Source organism: Rhinoraja longicauda, chromosome 4 (assembly GCF_053455715.1).
Source record: "Rhinoraja longicauda isolate Sanriku21f chromosome 4, sRhiLon1.1, whole genome shotgun sequence".
In the NCBI taxonomy this organism is placed as follows: domain Eukaryota; kingdom Metazoa; phylum Chordata; class Chondrichthyes; order Rajiformes; family Arhynchobatidae; genus Rhinoraja; species Rhinoraja longicauda.
The window spans coordinates 79,157,046-79,178,316 of record NC_135956.1 but is presented as its reverse complement, the minus strand read 5'-3'; the positions used below and the strand labels follow the sequence as shown (position 1 = coordinate 79,178,316).

At 39.8% G+C, this 21,271-nt stretch overlaps 2 protein-coding genes across 2 annotated transcripts in view; one reads left to right on the top strand and one right to left on the bottom strand.

The window, feature by feature from the left end:
- The window catches only part of stau2 (staufen double-stranded RNA binding protein 2), a 268,314-nt gene extending 263,985 nt beyond the window's left edge, over positions 1-4,329 (top strand). Inside the window, exon 15 of the mRNA XM_078398161.1 lies at positions 4,096-4,329. Coding sequence (XP_078254287.1) covers positions 4,096-4,162 — 67 coding nt within the window. The 3' untranslated portion in view covers positions 4,163-4,329. The remainder of the gene's footprint in view (positions 1-4,095) is intronic.
- LOC144592907 (retinol dehydrogenase 10-like) overlaps positions 3,176-21,271 on the bottom strand; it is a 51,775-nt gene continuing 33,679 nt past the window's right edge. The window contains exons 2-5 of the mRNA XM_078398165.1: positions 19,872-19,970; positions 12,641-12,786; positions 10,134-10,265; positions 3,176-8,340 (exon numbers count right to left, since the gene is read on the bottom strand). Of these exons, the coding sequence (XP_078254291.1) occupies positions 8,217-8,340; positions 10,134-10,265; positions 12,641-12,786; positions 19,872-19,970 (501 nt within the window). The 3' untranslated portion in view covers positions 3,176-8,216. The remainder of the gene's footprint in view (positions 8,341-10,133; positions 10,266-12,640; positions 12,787-19,871; positions 19,971-21,271) is intronic.

The window sequence follows — 21,271 nt, the reverse complement described above, 5'->3', positions numbered from 1 at the left end:
GGCCCTTCGAGCCAGCACCACCATTCAATGTGATCATGGCTGATCATTCACAATCAGTACCCCGTTCCTGCCTTCTCCCCATACCCCCCGACTCCACTATCTTTAAGAGCTCTATCTAGCTCTCTCTTGAATGCATTCAGAGACTTGGCCTCCACTGCCTTCTGAGGCAGTGAATTCCACAGATTTATAACTCTCTGACTGAAAAAGTTTTTCCTCATCTCCGTTCTAAATGGCCTACCCCTTATTCTTAAACTGTGGCCATTACTGCTCTGTTAAGAGAGAGTCTCCTTCACTGCCTGAGCAGTTTGAAAGACTTATTGCTTCCGTCATGTAGAATTTCCATTCAAAAGTACGGTGTCGGTGGGTTTGGTCAGTTGAAAGGTGCTACAATTGAATTAACAGCCATTGAAACCGTAGGAAAACTTTGCCTGCTAGTTGCATGTCACTACTGTCCATAACTAGTAGAATCTGAAGAGACAATAAGATGACCATTTTGTTTCCTTATGTTTAAAGTCCTAGAGCTTTTAATATGAATTAAGGGGGTTTCACTTTGTTTAGTATTTTTTTAAAAGAACAAATGGTTTCCAAAGGGTAGAAATTGCTAAATGAGCCAGGATGAACACTTGCAGAACTTTGGCGGCATTCCTCCAAGGGAAATCTACAGGCCAATTGAAGAGGAATTTGGGGAAAGAAATCTCCCAAGCATTAGTGCAATTAAATCATGCAAGAAGACAACTGCCAGTGTGTGACATTACATATTACAGCATCAAAATATTTCATGCGCTCATCTTTACAACTCCACCATGGACTGTCAACAATCTCACTGACACAAATGAGCTGAATATTTCACAACTCCACAGCTGAGTCTGCAAATGACAACCAAGCTTCAGATGGAGGTTCCCAACCTACACAGACACATTTGAAAACAACCTTTATTTATAGAATTCCAATTTAAAAAAAAATCTTTAAATTAAAACGACCAAGGAAAAACGCACACAAACCACATCCTCTCCCTTAGAGGTCGGTAGTTCATTTTAAATGAATGGGATTGTGCTTGAAGAGCAGCTCTAGCATGTATAAAGCAAGGGGGCAAACTATGGATTGTATTTGGTTCCCCAGCACAGCATCATAAGGATTGGGCTTCATTGGATCCGAGAGTTCCAATAAAACTAACTCATGCTATGAAGCATTTATAAGATCATACTTAAGTGCTTGATGACGTTTAAAATTCATTACAGGCATTAGAAACCAATTATGCCAAATTGGCTGGAGCAAGATTAGTACAAAATTAAACTTAGTTATGCTTAAGCATGAAACCAACATTTATACAGGCAGTCAGCACTATTTCACCATTAGTTCGCAGAGGGTGGTCTATTCTTACGCCAAACCCCATAAGATGTTCAGGTGTTCCTATTATCTTCCAAACCATTGTGGATAAAATTTTATAAGGAAAATATCACTCCTTGTGTAATGGTGCTGATTGTTTTCCACGCAGCTTCAAACTCCAGCAACGGTAATGAAATAATGCAAGGAAATAATGGGACATTAAAGAGAAACAAGGGTTTTGGGCAATGGGAAATGGCTTATCTTGGCATACAAGTGAACTACAACATCCGCAGGCTATATAAAAAACATACTACCCATTAAAAAGGCTCCAAAATATTTTCTACCAGATTTAGCTAAAGTATTCTTGCTCAGTCATGATTTTTTTCAAGAATGTTGTCCTGTGAACATGACAAAGCATTTTTCCTTCTTAGATGGATCACAGGGAAAGAAAATGCTGCTTTCTGTTCTCATACTGATGAAGGGACAAAAATGACACTCAAATCAATTTATTGTCTAGTAGTTCCTTTTGGAAGCAAATAGAAAACATTAAACTGGAAGAAAGCGGATTGCATGATAGGTACCCCAACCATCTAGTTGAACGATTATTTCCTCCAACAACTACTACATAACTGCAGCATGCACCACCTACACAATCTACCCTACTTCCTTTTCTAGGTTATTTTGACATCTCCCAAACATATGAACTTTACTACCAAGGACAAGAGCCTTATGAATCTGAGAACATCAGCTCCAAGTTGCACGCTATCACTCTTCTTCGTAGCAAAGGAGGAATATCTTCAACCAAAATGGTTTGGTGCAGTTCCAAAACTTACCACCACCTTCAAGGGCTATGCCAAGAATACTTAGAAACATATAAACATAAATGAAAAGTCTGCTTCTAAGGAGGTAAGGACAACTGCATGACCACCAAGCACCTTTGAGTTTAGAAAGGAATGTGTGTGGGATGGGACAAAAAAAAAAAAATTGGCAATGAAGTGAAGTGTATTTGGGAAAGAAAATGAGACTCCCCACAGCACTTGATAGTACAAGGTGACATGACTATGTGCCAGAGAATCTTGAACTAGTATCCCTTAACTGATGGTGGTAGTGAAGGGGTGGGGGGGAGTGTGCATTAATAGCGCAATTATCGCAGGCATGATGGGACTGGTGTGCAGGCTTCCCAAGAATACTGCAGTTACTGCAACCCTCAACTATTCTGATAAGCTCTTGTTTAGATGGCTGAAAGTGCTTTTCTGCGGCCATCCACCAAGGTCTCAACTCACCTGGCACAGCTCATCAAAAGAAGCCCGTTTAGGGCTTTGTATGTGAAGAGGAGGAGCTTGAAGTTGATTCTGTACCATACTGGGAACCAGTGGAGAGAGGCCAGAATCGGGGTGATGTGGTCCCTTTTACGGGTACCCGTCAGGAGTCTCGCTGCGGTGTTTTGGACCAATTGCAGGCGGGACAGGGATGATTGGCTGATCCCAGTGTATGGGGAGCGTGGTGGCACAGCAGTAGAGTTCCTTCCTTACAGTGCCAGAGACCTGGGTTTGATCCTAACCATGGGAGTTTGAATGTTCTCCCTGTGACCTGCGTGGACTTTCTCTAGGATCTCCAGCTTCCTCCAACGATGTACAGGTTTGTAGACAAATTGGTTTGGTATAATTGTAAAATTATCCTTAGTGCATGTCGGATAGTATTAATGTGCGGGGATCGCTGGTTGGCATGGACTCAGTGAGCCGAAGGGCCTGTTTCCATGCTAAATCTCTAAACTAAACTAAATGAAGCAGACATGTTTCATGTTCTTAATTCTAATACATTGTCCAAGAAATACTGGAAAAGTCATTAATTGAAAAAAAATGCAAGGGTTGTTTTATTGGATTTTTGTTCATTGTCCAAGAGAATTAAGTTGACTTTAACACAGGGATTTTGAGATCAATACAAAAAGGTACAGGAACTCAATGCTTTAAGACATCTTGGAAGTACTTACAAGCCTTCTGTATTTCAATGCTTACAATGCAATATCAAACATTGAACTTTGGAAAAGAATTCCAAAGTGGTTCTTTCTATACAATCTTATAGCATTTACCAATCATCTATAAAGTTGCCACCATAATGTTTTTTTTACATATTGTGGGTAGGGTGGGGGAGGGGGTAAAAACCAAACAGTGGTTTTCAGTTCAATACATTTCAACTGGTCTTGGGTATGCAAGATGTAGGCTGGAGTAAAGTTGGGACCAAAAGCACTAATAATAATCAGCCATACAATTATGCTATTGATAGCAATGATATTTTCCAAAACATCCAAGTAGCATTGATTCACCTATATTTAAATAATTTAATCCAATACAAGGTGAAAATGTAATCCAAGGAAGATACAAATTGAATGAAAACAAGATAAGTATTTAAAATAAAACAGATTTTCAATAATAAAATGTGGAGGGACGAGAGGAATGGAGCCTTTGGAAAGGGAAGTATAGTCAAGTTAACTGAACTAATGGCTACAATCTTTTTGGAAATGGTATAACCACTCATTAAGTTTTTTTTAAATGTTCAGTCGATGTTTCCAATTACCACAAGAGTGCAAAGGCTTGACTATGATAACAAGTGTTCACAAGCTAAGACGTCCATTTTCATTTTGAGGGGTTGGGCATGAAATTGTGTATACAAGGTCTAGGCGAGTTGGTTGTGCATTTTTCAGCTGTATTCAACAGAAGGGTCAACACAATATAAAATAACTAATTTGCTGCAATCCTTTTTGTATTACAGGCACACACCAACTTCATCAAGAATATCACTAACGAGACTGAGCTCCAGCAAGCAGAATGCTAAATGAAAACAGTTAATGGAGTAAACGTCAGAAAACTCCAACAATATTCAGTTATCAATTCATTTTGATATTGCATTTTGGCAAATTCTGGCTATTTCAGAGGTAACTCCAAACTAAAGCTGTAACATTCATGCACAGACTCACCCTTTCAATCATTACAGAATAAAGTTGGATTAACACATTTAGATATGGACTGAATTCCACTTTGTTTCTGCAACATGGATTAAAATTAAAAATGATAAAAACCTTTAACGAAGGATTAAGCTACAAATGCAAAGCATGATTTTTCTTGAGTAACTGCATTATATCGAAATACCCAAGACCAGTTGAAATGTATTGAACTGAAAACCACTGTTTGGTTTTTACCCCCTCCCCTCATTATTTACACTGCTGCAAAATAACTTAAAACACAATTCTATCACTTCCCACCATTTGGATCAGAAAAATTGAATATGGAAACCTTGACCTTATTGACAGGCATTTGCTGGTATTTTGCCATGTACTGAACAGGGGAAGTGCATTTATCCTAGTTGATAGTGGTGGGAACAGATCCCTTTCAGAAGCCATGAGAAGTAAATTGCATAAGTTAAATGGAATGCTGAACTACCAGCTGTGGAGAGCAGAACTCTGTTCTCTTTGGATGGGTACAGTACGATTTAAAGTAACCATGCGACAAGCCAAGAGCATTATTTGATACCAGAATATGAATTTGGCCATAGAAGCTATCAAACATTTCAAAGATAGAACAAAATCCACACAACAGCAAATGTAAAAGATTTTCTTCTCTTCAGGTTTCCCCACACGGGTAGAACCTGCAAGGCCTCCATTTCCAAAATCCAGACTCAGATTTTCTAAAGTGTCAAGACAGAAGCAATTCAAAAGAAGTCAAACTTTGGATATCAGAGAATGTGTTGGCAACTTACTGCAACGGTGTCACAGTGGTAGAGTTGCTGCCTTACAGCACCCGGGTTCTATCCTGACTACAGGTGCTTGTTTGTACAGAGTTTGTACGTTCTCCCCGTAACCTGCGTTGGTTTTCTCCAGGAGCTCCGTTTCGTCCCACACTTTAAAGACGTACCAGTTTGTAGATGAATTGACTTGGAATAACTTTAAATTGTCCCTAGTGTGCGTTGGGTAGTGTTAGTTTAGAGGGATTGCTGGACAGCATGGACTTGGTGGGCTGAAGGGCCTGTTTCTGCACTGTATCTCTAAACTATACTCATCCATTGCAATTCTAAATATCTTTTGCCTTTAACCATGCCAGCCATCCAGAAATGCATATTTTGGCTGACCTTTGATAGTAAAGTTTTAACTCCTCTCCTGTCCCAAGTTGGGCTGACAACCTAATGCTTAAGTTGAGGGTAAAGAAGGCAAGGTATATTTTTGATCAATGGAATAAAGCAAGGAGTGGACAGATTTGGATAATAGCAAAGCCTCCACAGGATTAAAAAAAGTCTCCTTTTGAGTGACTGCTTTGTACAGTACAGCCAAATGTCAAAAAAAACTTCCGTGAGAACATTAGTGATTGAGATGCAATAGACCAAAAAATTAAATGCTAACTTTTAAATGACATGGCAAAGGTTTGAGAAGTGATAAAGTGTCCTTGACTACAAGCCTGCTGGACTACAAAGCTTGCTTGCCGATGCAGCAGCCATTTAGGAATGCAAATAGTATGACTATTTGCATCCCTGATAGCTTGAGGTTCTACTCCAATTATTATGGGCATGAGTGAGACCTCATGTGGACTAATGTACAAGGAGGTAGAAGAGCGGTGAACAAAGCATGCAAATTTGAGTGCTTGGTGTTCTCTTTCTCATTTGGAGATGGGGAAGTTTAGAAATAGTTAGTCTCAGAATGAGATGTCAGCTGTTTAGAATGAAAGGGACATTTCTTCAGAATGTGGCTAATCTCTGGAATGCATTATCCAAGGGAACTGTGGAGAGGCCTTTGAAAAATAAACTTTTAGATATGAAAATAAATTCTGGGAAATGGAGACAGAGCAGGGAAATTGTTGAGGTATGAAATTAGCTATGATCTTGTTCAATAGTGGAGCAGGCTCAAAAGGATGGAGTGGATTATTACATGTTTTCCCATTTACATCGCACTGTCAAAAATTTACATTGTCCTGAGTGGATCACAAAGTGATGTGGAGAATTTGACAACTGATTCTCCAGGTATAGACGTGGCATTAATAACCAGTAATATTAATATAGGGACCAGTTGTGATAAACCCACATGTTAATTGGTTCTAATTAGTTTTCACTTTAAAAAATGTTTTGAATGATTTAATAATATTAACAGTGAATAATCTAGAAGAGGCAGTTAAAGGACATGCGTAGTTCTCCGACCTTGAAGAAATAGGACCAGCCGCATAAGATTTAATGCATGGAAGGATTGAACAACAAATCAAAACAAATCCATTTTGCAAAGAGATTCATTTAAGAGTCTGTCGGAGCATTTGGGGTAATAAAATGAGGGCCGCAAAGTACAGCTTGGAATTTATGGCCCATTTCCTTACTGTATCATTCACTAGCCTTGAAAGTGAACGAGAGCAAATATTTTTTTTCTAGCATTTACACCATAATCTCATTCTCAGAGACTGAACAGAATTATTCTACATTGTCAAATTTTATGACTTTAAACTTTTTTTGTTGCAACAATGATGACAATTTCTTTTCTTGGCAATGTATTTTATTGTAACCAAGTTTCCAACTAAAGGTATTCCATCAAAGTACAATAAGCAACAAATTCACTAAAGGAAGGTCATGCTGTCTTGGCAGAGTCACAGGTGACTGAGTATTTCTTTCTATAATGGTTACAAAGAGGAAACAAATAGCAAGAAGTGTAGTCTACATTAGGTTTTACCATCACATGTAAACAACATGTGAAAACATCCTGTAGGCTGGATCAAAGAATGAGGGGAGACATTTGGTAATCTTACAGAAAATCTGCAATGTAAAATAATACTAAAGATGAGAAAATGGATCCAAGATTTGATTAGTAAAGAAAACTCTTCTTTCGTGGGTGGAGTCTTGCTCTTTGGGTACCCGAGTTCTCTTAAAAATGAATAGATTTCATTAAAAATGTCAAATGTCTAAATTAATGAATCTGCACATCACCCGACCAATGTGTATGATTGAGAGCATTAAACATGAGACTCTTAATATTTCTGTTATCAAGCACCACAAAATTTCAACATTTTATGCATCTAACAATCACATTTTAATTAAAAACTTTTACAATTAGCTACATTACCAAAAAGCTACAGACATTGGTCTTCATATAAAAGTAGTGACACAAGATGCACAAAGACATTATAATTTCTGATGTTAAATTTAGGTTTTCTACAAATAGATATACAAAGGAGGTAGAAATTTCAGGCTTTTTAAAAAAATGGACCACTAATCCACTGAAAATAGGACAATAATTAAAATGGATTAATAAAAGGCACACCAATAAGATTTTCCTAAAAAAGTGTTCAGCGTGTTGAACAAGAGCACATTTGCTCTGCAAATATCAAATTTGGAGAAATTTGCAGTGCTTTAAGTAACAACGCTATAATTGATATAGTCAAGGAATAACAGGAGTACTTCAGGTGGACCAAGAGAAGTTGTCAATAATTACAGTGCATTTACTATTTTAAAAGATATATCTGGAACATTCTAAAGTACTGCATTTACCCAAATCGCTAGTTCAACACAATGCATAATACAGCTCTAACACCAAAACACAATGGCATTGATGAATTAAAAAGTAAAATGTTAAACTTATCAAAATCTTGCTTTGCTCAGTTGACTTTAACATGTACAAGTCTAATCACTAGAAAAATTAAAAAGATTGGCATAATGCATAATACATTTATCTTGTGACTTAATACATGGTACAGCAACCATTTTATCCACAGTGATCATAGGAAACTGAAGTTTCACAGCCATTTTGCAAAGTTCAAACAACCAATCACTGCAAATGCTTGTCATTCTGAATTGTTTGGAGATGTTGACGAGCTAAACATTGCATTCACTTGCAAGGTGTCCAAATGGATGGAGTGATCAGTTTTGCTTTAGATTTCATTTTTGGCCTCGTTGTTGTTCAAAGCCTGTTTTCTCTCCGCAATAAATGGATACATGCACTTGTCAGCACCCAAGAAACGGTACATGCACACAACAGCTTCCCATGGCATAATGCTGAAATTGAAAGAAGCACATTATTATAAAAGACGCAACATTCCGCTTGCACCTTAAACCCTTCGAACTAAACTTTAATTCGAAGATTGGCTAAAATTTAAAAAATGATTGAATAATGCAAGCACCAGTATTATGACATCAACTAGGTTTCTATAAGACAGTAGATTTTCTGCCAGAATAGTTATTCAGAATAAATGCGCACCAGGTACCAAACTAGTCAGATTAACTCTTGTTACAAAAGAATTAATTGAAAGTGGAAACAATGAGATACAAAATGATGTAGAAGAGAGAAAAAAGGTGCAAAAAGCAGGATAAAAAAATTAGTGCAACAAAATGGTGAGAGCAGATCATAAATCAAAGTGTGCTGGAAAGTGAACAACATTAGTCTACAATCAAAAACCCAACTTTCTCTCCCCAGGAAGAAAGCAGACAACAGACAATAGGTGCAGGAGTAGGCCATTTGGCCCTTCGAGCCAGCACCGCCATTCAATGTGATCATGGCTGATCATTCACAATCAGTACCCTGTTCCTGCCTTCTCCCCATACCCCCTGACTCCACTATCATTAAGAGCTCTATCTAGCTCTCTCTTGAAAGCATCCAGAGAATTGGCCTCCACTGCCTTCTGAGGCAGAGAATTCCACAGATTTACAACTCTGACTGCAAAAGTTTTTCCTCATCTCCGTTCTAAATGGCCTACCCCTTATTTTTAAACTGTGGTCCCTGGTTCCACCAACATTGGGAACATGTTTCCTGCCTCTAACATGTCCAATCCCTTAATAATCTTACATGTTTCAATAAGATCCCCTCTCATCCTTTAAATTCCAGTGTATTCAAGCCTAGTCACTCCAGTTTTTCAACATACGACAGTCCCGCCATTCCGGGAATTAACCTAGTGAACCTACGCTGCACTCCCTCAATAGCAAGAATGTCCTTCCTCAAATTTGGAGACCAAAACTGCACACAGTACTCCAGGTGCAATCTCACTAGGGCCCTGTACAACTGCAGAAGGATCTATTTGCTCCTATATTCAACTCCTCTTGTCATAAAGGCCAACATGCCATTAGCATGTTGACCTTTATTTTACAAATAGGATATAATTAAAAATTAAATCCATGGCAGCACATGCAAAAGGCACACTTTTCTGACAGGCTCAGTAGTCCATAATCATAACAAATAACAATTTAGTAAATCAACAATTCAAAGCCATGCACAACTGACATGTTAGTATGCAAATAAATTCTAAATAATAGGCCAACATGCTTCCTTCACTGCTCAAGGCAAGTATCTGTAAATATGTACAGCCAAGACAAGTGTTTGGTTTGTTATCCATTCTTTCTTGCTTAAATGGCAGATTTAACATTTAGATCGTGCACAGGGATTTACAATTGAGTAACTTTAAGTGATAGCACATTTTAAAAAGGAGAATCTGCTTCAAAATGACCACTAACATCACCATGACACCAAGTCTGCAATTGATCAGGAATTGAAAATATAGTCATGTTTGATACATCTTTTCAATGAAACGTTTAAATTAATGACAATCAAAAAGTTAACCAGGTGAAGCAGCATTTGCTGAAATAAAAACTAGCTTCAAATCAAAGGTCCTTCATCAGAACAAGGAGGAGAGAGAAATTGCCTTGGAAAGTACCATTAAGTTTAAGAGGGTTCAAGCGATAAAAGTCTGTTAAAATGTTTACTTTCACATTGAAGTGTTCCATATAGTCCAAATGTCTAAAACACTCTTCCACATTGCTAGATAACAAATCTAATGTTTAAATCCTTATCCACTTACCTCTTCATGAATGTTACAGTATACATTAGTCGAGGTGTACAAATCATTGGCTGGTCTGTGAGTATGGCTCTCATAGCTTCTTTCACACAGTACTCTGGTTTCAAAGGCGGAAGGAAGGGCTCAAATTCTTTCCTGCAAGGTAAAAGTTTTAGGTCCTTTTGATTTTTATACAAAGATTAATCTTAAAATTCATTTCTGTCAATAGTGCATTACAAAAAAAGCATGTCAATGAAGTATTAATGAACGGGTATAGTTTTTATAGGGAGGTTATCCTGTATAATTCCATTACTGTACACAAACATGGTGTCATAGGTAGAGAAAATACCACCTGATACTTTATACACAAAAAGTAGGAAGGAGAGAGATTGACGGAGTCCAAAACAAACAGCAAGCATTGATCTAACCATTTCTCTACCTCATCTGCCGTAAATATAATCTGCCTGTTTTAACAAGCTCTATTTCATACCAGCCTAGATTCAAAGTTTGACTTGCACAGATTTTTGCAATCAGAAAAAAAGTTGGGGGCAAAAAAATCAGTTTCAAACAATTCAGACCATTATAAAGATAAAAGCACCAAATTAGTCAGACTAGATTTCAATAAATAGACGACAAGCACCACAAATTCTGAGATCAAAAATATAATTTCACTAAAGGTTTTACAGGTATGAAAGGAAATGCCAAGAAAAACTTCCTCAGAAAAAACAAGTAAAGGAATGGATGTAAACTAAAACAATAATATTCAGTGGTTCTGAACTGGAGGTAGAAATACTACAGGCCTTCGTACCCCTCTCGTCCCCCCACCCAAAATAATGAATGGCCAACTTTTGTTGCCCGAGCAAGAAATTTTATTTTAAAATGTAACTATACAAGATCCAGTATAGGGACAGGTATAAAAGGAAGGGTCTATGAAAAAAGTGGCCCGATGCTAGCAACATCAGGTATTTGAACAGAAAGACAGCATGTTTAACTCAGTGATAAAATGATAATTGGTGAAAATTTTCCATGAAGAAAAGCCAAAGTAAATCTATAGAGAAAAAAAATGTTGACCTTGTATTCCAATGACTAATGTATTTTCAAAAGACTTTGAAAAGGTCAAGAATGTTGACAGTTTACTAGAAAATTCCCCCAGAAATTCTAGTGCATGCAAATTTCCTTGGTGAGTAATTACCATGAACGAAGTGAAAGCATCTGGTTACTGGAACTACAATTATTTTATACACAGCTTAATCCTGGAGTTTAGTTTATTTATCACGTTTGACTTGCAGATAAATTGATCACAAATCAAGCACCGTCTGAAGCTGGTGCACACCTACCATGTCAAAAATTCATTTTTGAAAACCAGTCCTTTTTCCCACCATTAAACTTTTGTGGCCTGAAGTAGTATTGTTTCACTGCACAAGTGTAACAATCTTGGCTTTGGTAATCAAATGCTTTTAACCTCCAAATAAATGGCACATAATTAGCAATACATCATGGGAAACTAACTTTCAACTGCAACTTAATTATCGAGTGTTGGCCAATATTCATCTCACAAATTTGAGAGATTCAGCAGCCATTCATCTTTTTAACTGTTTAATGGAACCTTGCTATACAAAAAGGATTTAATCTAGAAGATAAGAACTACACTTGAAATAATTTATTGCATGCAAAATGCATCGATTTTATACAAATAATTCAGACAAAGTGAACAAATCTGAAAAACTTTCTATAATGCATTCCAGCTGACAGTGTTGTGTACTTGCAGTCAAGACCACAAATATATCTTAGAATAATAGATCCTCTTATAACATAAACAATGCATTAACACAGTAATACAAGATGTTGACTGATGCACATTTTAAAAGCAACTCAATGGGCAAAACCACCCAATTGGCAAGGAAATGTCAACACTACATTACTAGCAAAAGATCCATTCAGGATTCAAAAATCATCTAACTATTCTGAACATTAACAAAATCAAAATTTTATTCAAAGTTTTGTCCATTTAGAGTTATCATGTGATGCTTGTACATTTCCAGTTCAGTAGTGTCAAGTCTAAACTTATTATTCTCTTCCATAGCAGGAAGAATGTTTGATAGTCAAGTTACAGATTACGAGTTTTACTAGACTATTTGGCCATGCCGATATTTTGGCATCTGGATTATTTGGCATTTGCTGTGCTCCCTTTCAATTCACCATATTCACTGAAAAATACTGCACAATATCCAATAAAGTGAATTAAAAGTGTTGGACTACTAACAGGAGTAACATCCAAAGATGAAACATCTGCCAGATATTGGAGTTTTCCATTAAAAAAAAAGCATCTTTGACCTTGTTTTTAAAAGCAGCTTTAGGCAAGTTTTACATTAAAATGCTTACATTGGGGAAAGTACCACACCATATTTTCTCTACAATTAACGTTCAGTTTCCAATTCTCAACTAAACCCCATTCGTAACTTGTCTAGCAGTCAATACTATTGCACTAATCTACAAATGTAAACTTGGACTAAATAATTCAACTATCTCACCTTATTCTGCAGCCACGGAACATGCCTGTGTCCACCAAATAGGGGCAGACTAGTGTCATCTTGATCCCATCTTTGTCAGTTGCCTTCAACTCATGGCTTAAGGATTCATGAAATCCTATTGCTCCAAATTTGCTTGCACAGTAATCCTAAATGGCATAATAATGAACAAGTCAGAACATTTTGCATCTCAACTAGTATGCTCAATCAAAAACACTAGTTCATGCTTGGTTCATGGTCAACAGATGTGTCAACACAAGTTATTAGCAATGGTCCTCCACAAGTTGTAGGAGACGACTGCTAATATTCTAGTGGGACGCAAAAGATTCTACAGAGAATTATTTCAAATTCCAGGCACCATCACTGATCAGACTTTGAGACAAAGGGAGGAAAGGGTGCAAGTGAAATGGGAGAAAAAAACCTAAACAAGTTAGCACTCAGTCGAAGGAAGTAATAAAATGAAGTTGATCATGGACAAGTGGAAGAGTCAGGATGGGGAAACGATGTTTTTTCAACACCATCTTAACCTTCGCATGTTCCTCTAATGTCCTGAGAAAAATAACTGAAGAATTTAACCTAAACACTGTACAACCGAATTAACTTTGTTTATTTGGGAAAAGGTTGAAAATTTAAATGGAACACAATGTGCTGGACTAAGTCAGCAGGTCATGTGGCATCTCTGAAGTATACGATCGGGTCAGATCGGGACCCTTAATGCTCAACCAGCATAGCCATGACCAAAATTCAACTCTGCACAAAGGTATATCCAGGGCTTGTAATTCAGCCAAACAGGGTAGGGAGAAGCACTGCCACACTGAAAACTAGATTAACCCAGTTTCGAGCATATTTTTTTTTCCCATTTGTTTCTAGCATCTTAACATACACTGCTAGAGGACTCTCCTTTTTTGGCAGAATTTTCATTCTCCATGGTACCTTTTTCCCCACCAGCATAACATAGTTCTTCATAGGAGTAGTCCTTCAGCCAAAGCCATCTGAATTATTGCCCCTCACCCAAATTCTTTACATGAGTATATCCATCACTGTTTTAATCAACAAGATTCCACTAGACAGCTCCCTTTCCTTTTCATAATTCCTAAGGGTCTATGTCCCTTTATGACCATACTGTTCCATGACCACCAACTATTCCCCCATGTAATTATACGAGATGCAACACATGCTGTTCATCGTGTCTTTTCTCACTGTCCAGGAGTGCACTTCTTTCAATTTCGTGAACTGCATCTGGTGCTCACAATGGGGTCCCCACTACATTTGCAAAACCAATTGCAGATTGGGCGAGTGCTTACAGAGACTTCTTTTAGTCCATACATTGTTTAATTGCCTGTCATTTGAACTCTGCACCATACACTGATTCATCTATGGGACCTTCTACACTGTTCCAACAAATCTTGAGAAACAACTTCATCCTCTATTTAGACATGCTGCAGTTTTTGAGAATCAATATTGAATTCAACAATAGCAGGCTCTTCATTTTCCTCGTTTATATCAGAACCATCCAGTCTGCTGCAAGGATATTTATCTAGAATATTAAGTTCCTTGTCAGAGACCATCCGAGTCGTTGGGCATTTCCTCCAGGTTCAGGTCCCAGCAACAGCTTCAGTCTGCATTTATGAATATGAAAGGGTCACGTAGGGGAGAAAATAATTGACCTCCATGTATAGAATCACCTCAGTAATTTAGGTCTTTCCCACAGATAGTGTGTCCTATCCATTCCTCCTCTCAATTTAAAACACTAATTTTCTGGTCCTTTCAAAGGTTTTTTTGACTCCCGAAAAGCTAGTCGTCTATTTTCAGAGATGTGGCCTAACTTGAAACACTTACAGAATTTTGTTTTGAGGTTTAAAATCAATCCCGATCCCCCAAAAGAGTGTTATTTAGCTATTGAATACTTGGGGCATTTCGGAACCTCAAATGCAGCGCTGCACATGCCCTGATTTCCTTTGTCAATCACGACTAGCTTAGAGGTGGAACCCGCTGCAATGTCAACCAAGGACTAAGCACTTGCATCAGCATAGGCTGAGACATTGGGCAAAGCATACAATGCATGCATATGCTCAAGTCCAAGCACAGACTGCACTCATGAAGTCTCCCTTGCAAAGCATAAACCCAATTGCTGCCTGTAGCACTGTTCACAAGTTGGTCCAGGTCCTACAGATCTTTAGAAGCATCTTTCCAACCTTGCCTGCCATCAAATCTTAGTAAAAATTTATTAATGTGTTGAGACAAGAGACGACTGATGCTGGAATCTGGAATTTTAAAAAGCTGCAGGAAGAAATCAGCAGATTAAGCAGTATCCATGGAAGTAAAAGGGTTAAAAGGGTATTTTATTGTCACGTGTATCAAATGAAGGTACAATGAAACTCGATTTACCGAAAGGATAATCATTTCCGATGGCTACTTAAGAACAATGCAAAAGCATTAAAAAGGGCCCCACAGATGACTGAAGAATGGTTCCCGAGATGAGAAATTAGTTATAGTTACATGGAGTGATTAGGGGTTGGGATTGTTTCCTTGGAGAGAATAATAAGGGGAGATGTGATAAATGTATAAAATGATAAGGAGTTAGGTTTCTTTTTGGTGAAGGATGGCTAGAATTAAATTGAATTTAATTGAACAAATTGAATATGAAGAAATTTTTGCATCAGGCAGCATCTTTGGAGGGAATGAACAGATCATAATCATATTTTATTAGCCAAGTATGTTTTGCAACATACAAGGAATTTGATTTGCCATGCAGTCATACCAATAAAAAGCTTCAGAACACACAAAATACATTTGAACATAAACATCCACCACAGTGACTTCTCCACATTCTTCACTGTGATGGAAGGCGAAAAAAAAAAGTTCAATCTCTTCCCTTCTTTGTTCTCCCGCGGTTGGGGGCCTGGTCCAGCTTCTGTTGTCGGGGCTATCTTGGCTCCCCTAGCCTGCAGTCGGACCCTCCTCGTCGGGACGATCAAGCTCCCGCATCGGGGGGATCTCAGTCCTCAGCGCCGGTCGATCGGACCCCGGGTTGGGGCTAGTCGAACCTCTTGCGACTTGGAGCATCCCGTCAGCAGTCTCTACCCAAGACTGCAAGCTCCTCTATGTTGAAACCCGCAGGCCGCAGTTGGAGCGTCGATCCCAAGCAAGGGATCGCAGACTCCGATGGCAAGTCCACGGTCCCGCAGTGGGGCTCAAAGTCAGTCTCGGGCAAGGCTGCTAGCTCCACAATGTTAGGCCACAGAGTGACCGGAGATACGATCCGGAAAACAATCGCATCCCTGGCAAGAGATTGAAAAATGTTTCCACCTCCACCCCCCCTCCCCCTCATAAAACAAACCAGAGAACATTAACACATAGTTTTTAAAACACACTAAAAATAACAAAAAAGACAAAAAGAAAGACAGTCTGTTGGTGAGGCTGCCAGGTGACTAGTGTAGGAACCTTTCAGACTGGAGAGAGTTGCTCTGGTGTAGAGCCATTACAGATGTGGACCAAATGGCATCCTCCTGCTCTGCAACAATGCTATAGTCTTCTACCTAATCACCCGTGACACTCAAATGACATTACTGTCAGAATTTCTACGTCAACATCCTGGAGTTACTAATCACCAAAAAACTAAACTGGTCCAGCTACAAGTGTAAGAACAGACGAAAGGCTGAGAATACGGCAGTAAGCAACACACCAACAACAAAACTCTCATCTACAAGGCACGAGTCAGGCTAGAATTGGCTGCATTTACTTGGAAATCTGAACTCTAACAAATAGAGCGAGACTTCTAGCAGAAACTGGCCCTTTAGTCCATACTGACCAAGATGTTCATCTGAGCTAGTCCCATGTGTCTATATTTGGCTTATATCCAGGGATGCAAATCAAAAGCGGAAGTGGCGGCGCCTAACGGCTGCGGCTCGCTAGCAGTCTGTTCGTCTTTTTTCCTTTTTTTTTTGATGTGTGTCGGTGTTGGGATGGTTTTTTTTTTTTTTGGTTGTGTATGTGTGGGGGGTGGTGGTGTGGGTGGGGGGTGGTGGTGTGGGTGGGGGGACGAGGGAAACCTTTCTCTTTTAGGTCTCTTCCTCACGGCGCAGGGTGCGGCTCGGCCGCGGGGCCTTCCATCGCCCGGTGCGGCTCGGCCGCGGGGCCTAACATCGCTGGTGCAGCTCGGCCGCTGGACTTAACAGTGCCCGGTGCGGCTTGGCCGCGGGGCCTTCCATCGCCCGGTGCGGCTCGGCCGCGGGGCCTAACATCGCTGGTGCGGCTCGGCCGCTGGACTTAACAGTGCCCGGGCCGCGGGGCCTAACATCGTCCGGCGCGGCTCAGCCGCGGGACTTTTCATCGCTGGTGCGGCTCGGCCGCTGGACTTAACATCGCCCGGTGCGGCTTGGCCGCGGGGCCTTCCATCGCCCGGTGCGGCTCGGCCGCGGGGCCTAACATCGCCCGGTGCGGCTCGGCCGCGGGACTTAACTGCGCACGGCTCGGTCGCGGGGCCTTCCATCGCCCGGTTCGGCCGCGAGACGTCTCAGCGCCCGGTGCGACTCGGCCACGGGGACTTCCATCCCCTTGCGGGGACTGTGCGGGTCGGTCGGGGACGAGCTGTCTGTCCGTGGGCGTGGGGAAGAGAGTGGAAGTTTTGTTGCCTCCATCACAGTGAGGGGGTGTTTGGAATCACTGTGATGGACGTTTGTGTGGGGGTCATGTGTCTTGTGTTCTTTTTTGTGTGTGACTGCTATGTAGTTTCGTTCGGTACCTTGGTACCGAATGACAAATAAAGCTCTGTTGAACTGTTGTGAAATCTTCTCTATGCATGTATCTGCACAATTTCCCTTAATTTTATTTATTTATATACGCACAGTTGTAATAGTACTCCCCTCTACCACTTTATCTGGGAGCTTCTTCCATATAACCAACACGGCAAAAGCTGCTGCACAGGTCCCTTTTAAATCTTTCCCAGTCACCTTAAATTGATGCTCTCTAGACTTAGACTTTCGTATCCTGAAAAGGAGACCTTATCTATGCTCCTCTGATTTTATACATCTCATAAAGACACTCCTCACTGCCCTACACTTTAGGGGGAATAATAGTCCCAGCATATCCAGCCTCTCCTAACTCAGGCCTTCTAGTCAAGGTAACATCCTTGCAAATATATTCTGCGTGCTTTGAGCTTAAGCAAAGTACGGCAACCAGAACTGCATACAAATACATCCTTCTCCATGGATTGTCACCTTGTCATGGTGGAGAAGCTTGGGTGGTCCCGAGATCCTGAGAGCGATGCTGTCTGGAGTTATGCTTCTGGTTGGGTCACCCATGGCGGTAAGGTCGAGGGGGAGGTCCCTGACAAAGAGCATTCCAACCAAGACCTCAACGGTGGAACAGGTGGAGGATGATGGCCGACTTTCAGTGGAGCATCACAACGGCTGGGAAGGCGGATGAAGGCTGCAACAGAAAAGGATCTCCGGTTGTCTTGGACTCCATGCCACGAGACCCTGACCCTGAGGTGGCTGTCTGTACACCAGTCTCTCCACGATAAACAAAATCACGCACAGGCGTCCTCTATGGAGAGGACAGTCATACTCGCTTCGAGTAACCGCCGATGATGACAAATACACCAAGCGCAGTCACACCAATGAATTGTACATTGTAACACATCAACTCATGTACTCAATGTCATGAATGATGAAAGCAAACATGGTTTAGTCCTTTTTCACCACTATCAATGGAACTATACCATCCAAGACAAAAACAGTCTCCAAGATTTGAAGCCATCTACTGCCCAAAAAAATAATTTATGCCAATACCAGCAGTGGGTGCAGTGTCTACCATCAGATAGAGGCACCTCAGGCTACTCCAAACAGTATTGCCCCATGAACAATTCTACAAAGAATAAGAACTGTGAACATCACAACCTGCATATTCCCAATGCACCATGCCATCTTGGAAATATGTCATTTGTTTATTCATTGTCATTTGTTCAAGTCCTGGAATTCCCTATCGGACACACAGTAAGAGTCCCTTCACTATAAAGACTTCAACTGTTTAAGGGAATGGCTCCCCGCACTTAACAAGGCTAACATCAATTGCCCTCGATTGACGTACACATTTCCAAAATAGTAAGGCCAGCAAGATCAAAAGGAATGCTAGGACTGCCCTGCTTTTTACCACAATATTAATTAAATGGCACTGTAACATGGTACTCGCATGGTAGAAACAGTTTCAGTGAGAGCAATCTTAATTTTTTAATTACAAGCGGCTGTCAATCACAAACTGATTTGGCTTCATTTTGAGAGAAATCCAAGAATGTGGCGACATGTTTTTTTTAAACAAATCTCTGATAAAATGAAGTTTTTGGCAGGGTGGGGCAGTGGAAACAAGTTAGCATGCATACAAACATATTGCTTTCAATTTTTCTGCTTAAGCAACATTAATTAGACCAGTAGGAAAAAAAACTGCAGATGCTGGTTTAAATCGAATGTAGACACAAAATGCTGGTGTAACTCAGCGGGTCAAGCAGCATCTCGGGAGAGAAGGAATGGGTGACGTTTCCGGTCGAGACTCTTCTTCAGACCCCTCTGAAGAAGGGTCTCGACCCAAAACGTCACCCATTCCTTCTCTCCCAAGATGCTGCCTGACCCAGAGTTACTCCAGTATTTTGTGTCTACATTAATTAGACCAGTATGGCACCATTATAAATGGATTCAAGAACAGTGCACACAAGAGAATAGCTGTAAAGAAATCAATGCAAAGAATGGGGAAGCAAGAAGTTAAAACGTGACCAGATGCAGACAATGAGCATATTAGAAAAGGTTGTCTCAACCACAATTGGCTTTAATTATGAAACTATGGGTACCGGTAACCAATTGGACATACAATTGCAAATCCATAAAACTCAAATACAGTTATGTTGAAGTACATTTAAGGCACGATCATGCAAAAAAAAAAGCCAAATCTTCATTGCTGCCAATGACCCTTGAAGTAGTCCTTGAAATTGAGCCAAAAGAGAAACAAGTTTTCCACCTGCTCAAAAATAGAGCAATAGAATTGTAAACAGCTAGAGTTAATATCAGCCAGTTGCACCCTCATTTTTGAGGATGTACCAGTATTTTGCCTAAACAATCTAGAGCATCTGCTCAGACATGAAGACAATGCATTTAATTCTAATTGTTAAAAATGATCACACACTAATGCACCATTTTACCTTCTGTAAAATAAAAAATAGTTTTGCAAGATAAAGTAAACAAACCTCAACACCAGCAGTGCTGAATAGCCCGAGGGAGCTTGCCACTGTTACAATATGGCCATGGTTCATTTCCAGCATCTTCGGAAGAAATGCCTTGGTGGTCTGTAAAGAAAAGTCAGAAATTAATAGATCCTCCACAAACTGGACTAGGAAATTAAGCATTTAAAAAAGTTCAACCATTAGGGCCAACTGAAAACAGAGCAGGTGATGCCGGATGCAAAAACAGCACAGCAAATGCCAGTGATATTCTGCCTCAACCATTTGTCGCAGCTTTTAAAGGGCCTGTCCCACTTAGGCGATTTTTTAAGCGACTGCCGACGACTGTCAAAATCGTAGCAGATCGCCGAAATTTTGCAAGATAAAGTAAACAAACCTCAACACCAGCAAGTGGGACAGGCCCTTAAACCTTTCATTCGATACATTGCCAAGCTTCCTTTGGTTTCAGCATTTGCACATAGATGTAGGAAGTGGATGGGAAAGCTAGGGATCAAAATTAAAAATGGCACTGCTGCAGAGATAAAAAAAGGTATGGAGAACAAAGGAAATAAAATCAACCCTGAAGATAAAGTTTTTATCTGGGTAGATTTCAGCAATTGAAGCAAACTGCTACTATAGCCAGATGTATTTGAGGCTTAATTTAAAAAAAATGTTCCGTATGATCAATGCTGATTATTAGAAAAGCAACTCAAGGGTAAACGCATCATTGTTCACAATAGCACAGTCTGCATTTTACAGTAATTATTAAAACTGAGAAATTTTCTTGAGTAGTTTCCTTCAGGTGGGAAAACAGTATTTGACTGAACATATTTTCCACATATGCCTTTTTAATCACATGCCTCACCATTTTATTGCCATTACATTTGAAGGAAACAGTAACGACAGGATATGCCAAAATTCATTAACCAAACTCTCAACATCATTAGCATCCCAATATATTTCCCAGGCTGGTACTGATCAATTATACCAAGTCAACATTAAGCAAACCAAGTCCACAGCACATCCCTACAGAGAACAGTTGCACAAACATTCCAAAATAGCTACTCAGAGTTTAGCGGGAAGAATCAAGGTGGGGGTGCGGGGGTGGCAGTGGTGGGAAGGAAAGGCAGTTCATTACTGATCACATTTTAGGTGCATTTTGCAAAAGATTACTGTGCATTAAAAAAATTCTGAAGATTGAAAGAATTGATTTCAGGATTTAACAGTGAGACCAAATTTTAAGTTTGAACCAAGTTTTTTAAAAACCACTATAAAATTGGACACTAAAGTGTATTGTGTTAAAGAAAACACTGCTGGCATGTACAATTAGTTAATAGCTTGGCAAGGGCACAAAAATTGTAAAAATGTCAAGAATTATACAAACAGCCTGTGTAAAGAAAAGCAGCCAACAGTAGTTTGATAGGCAT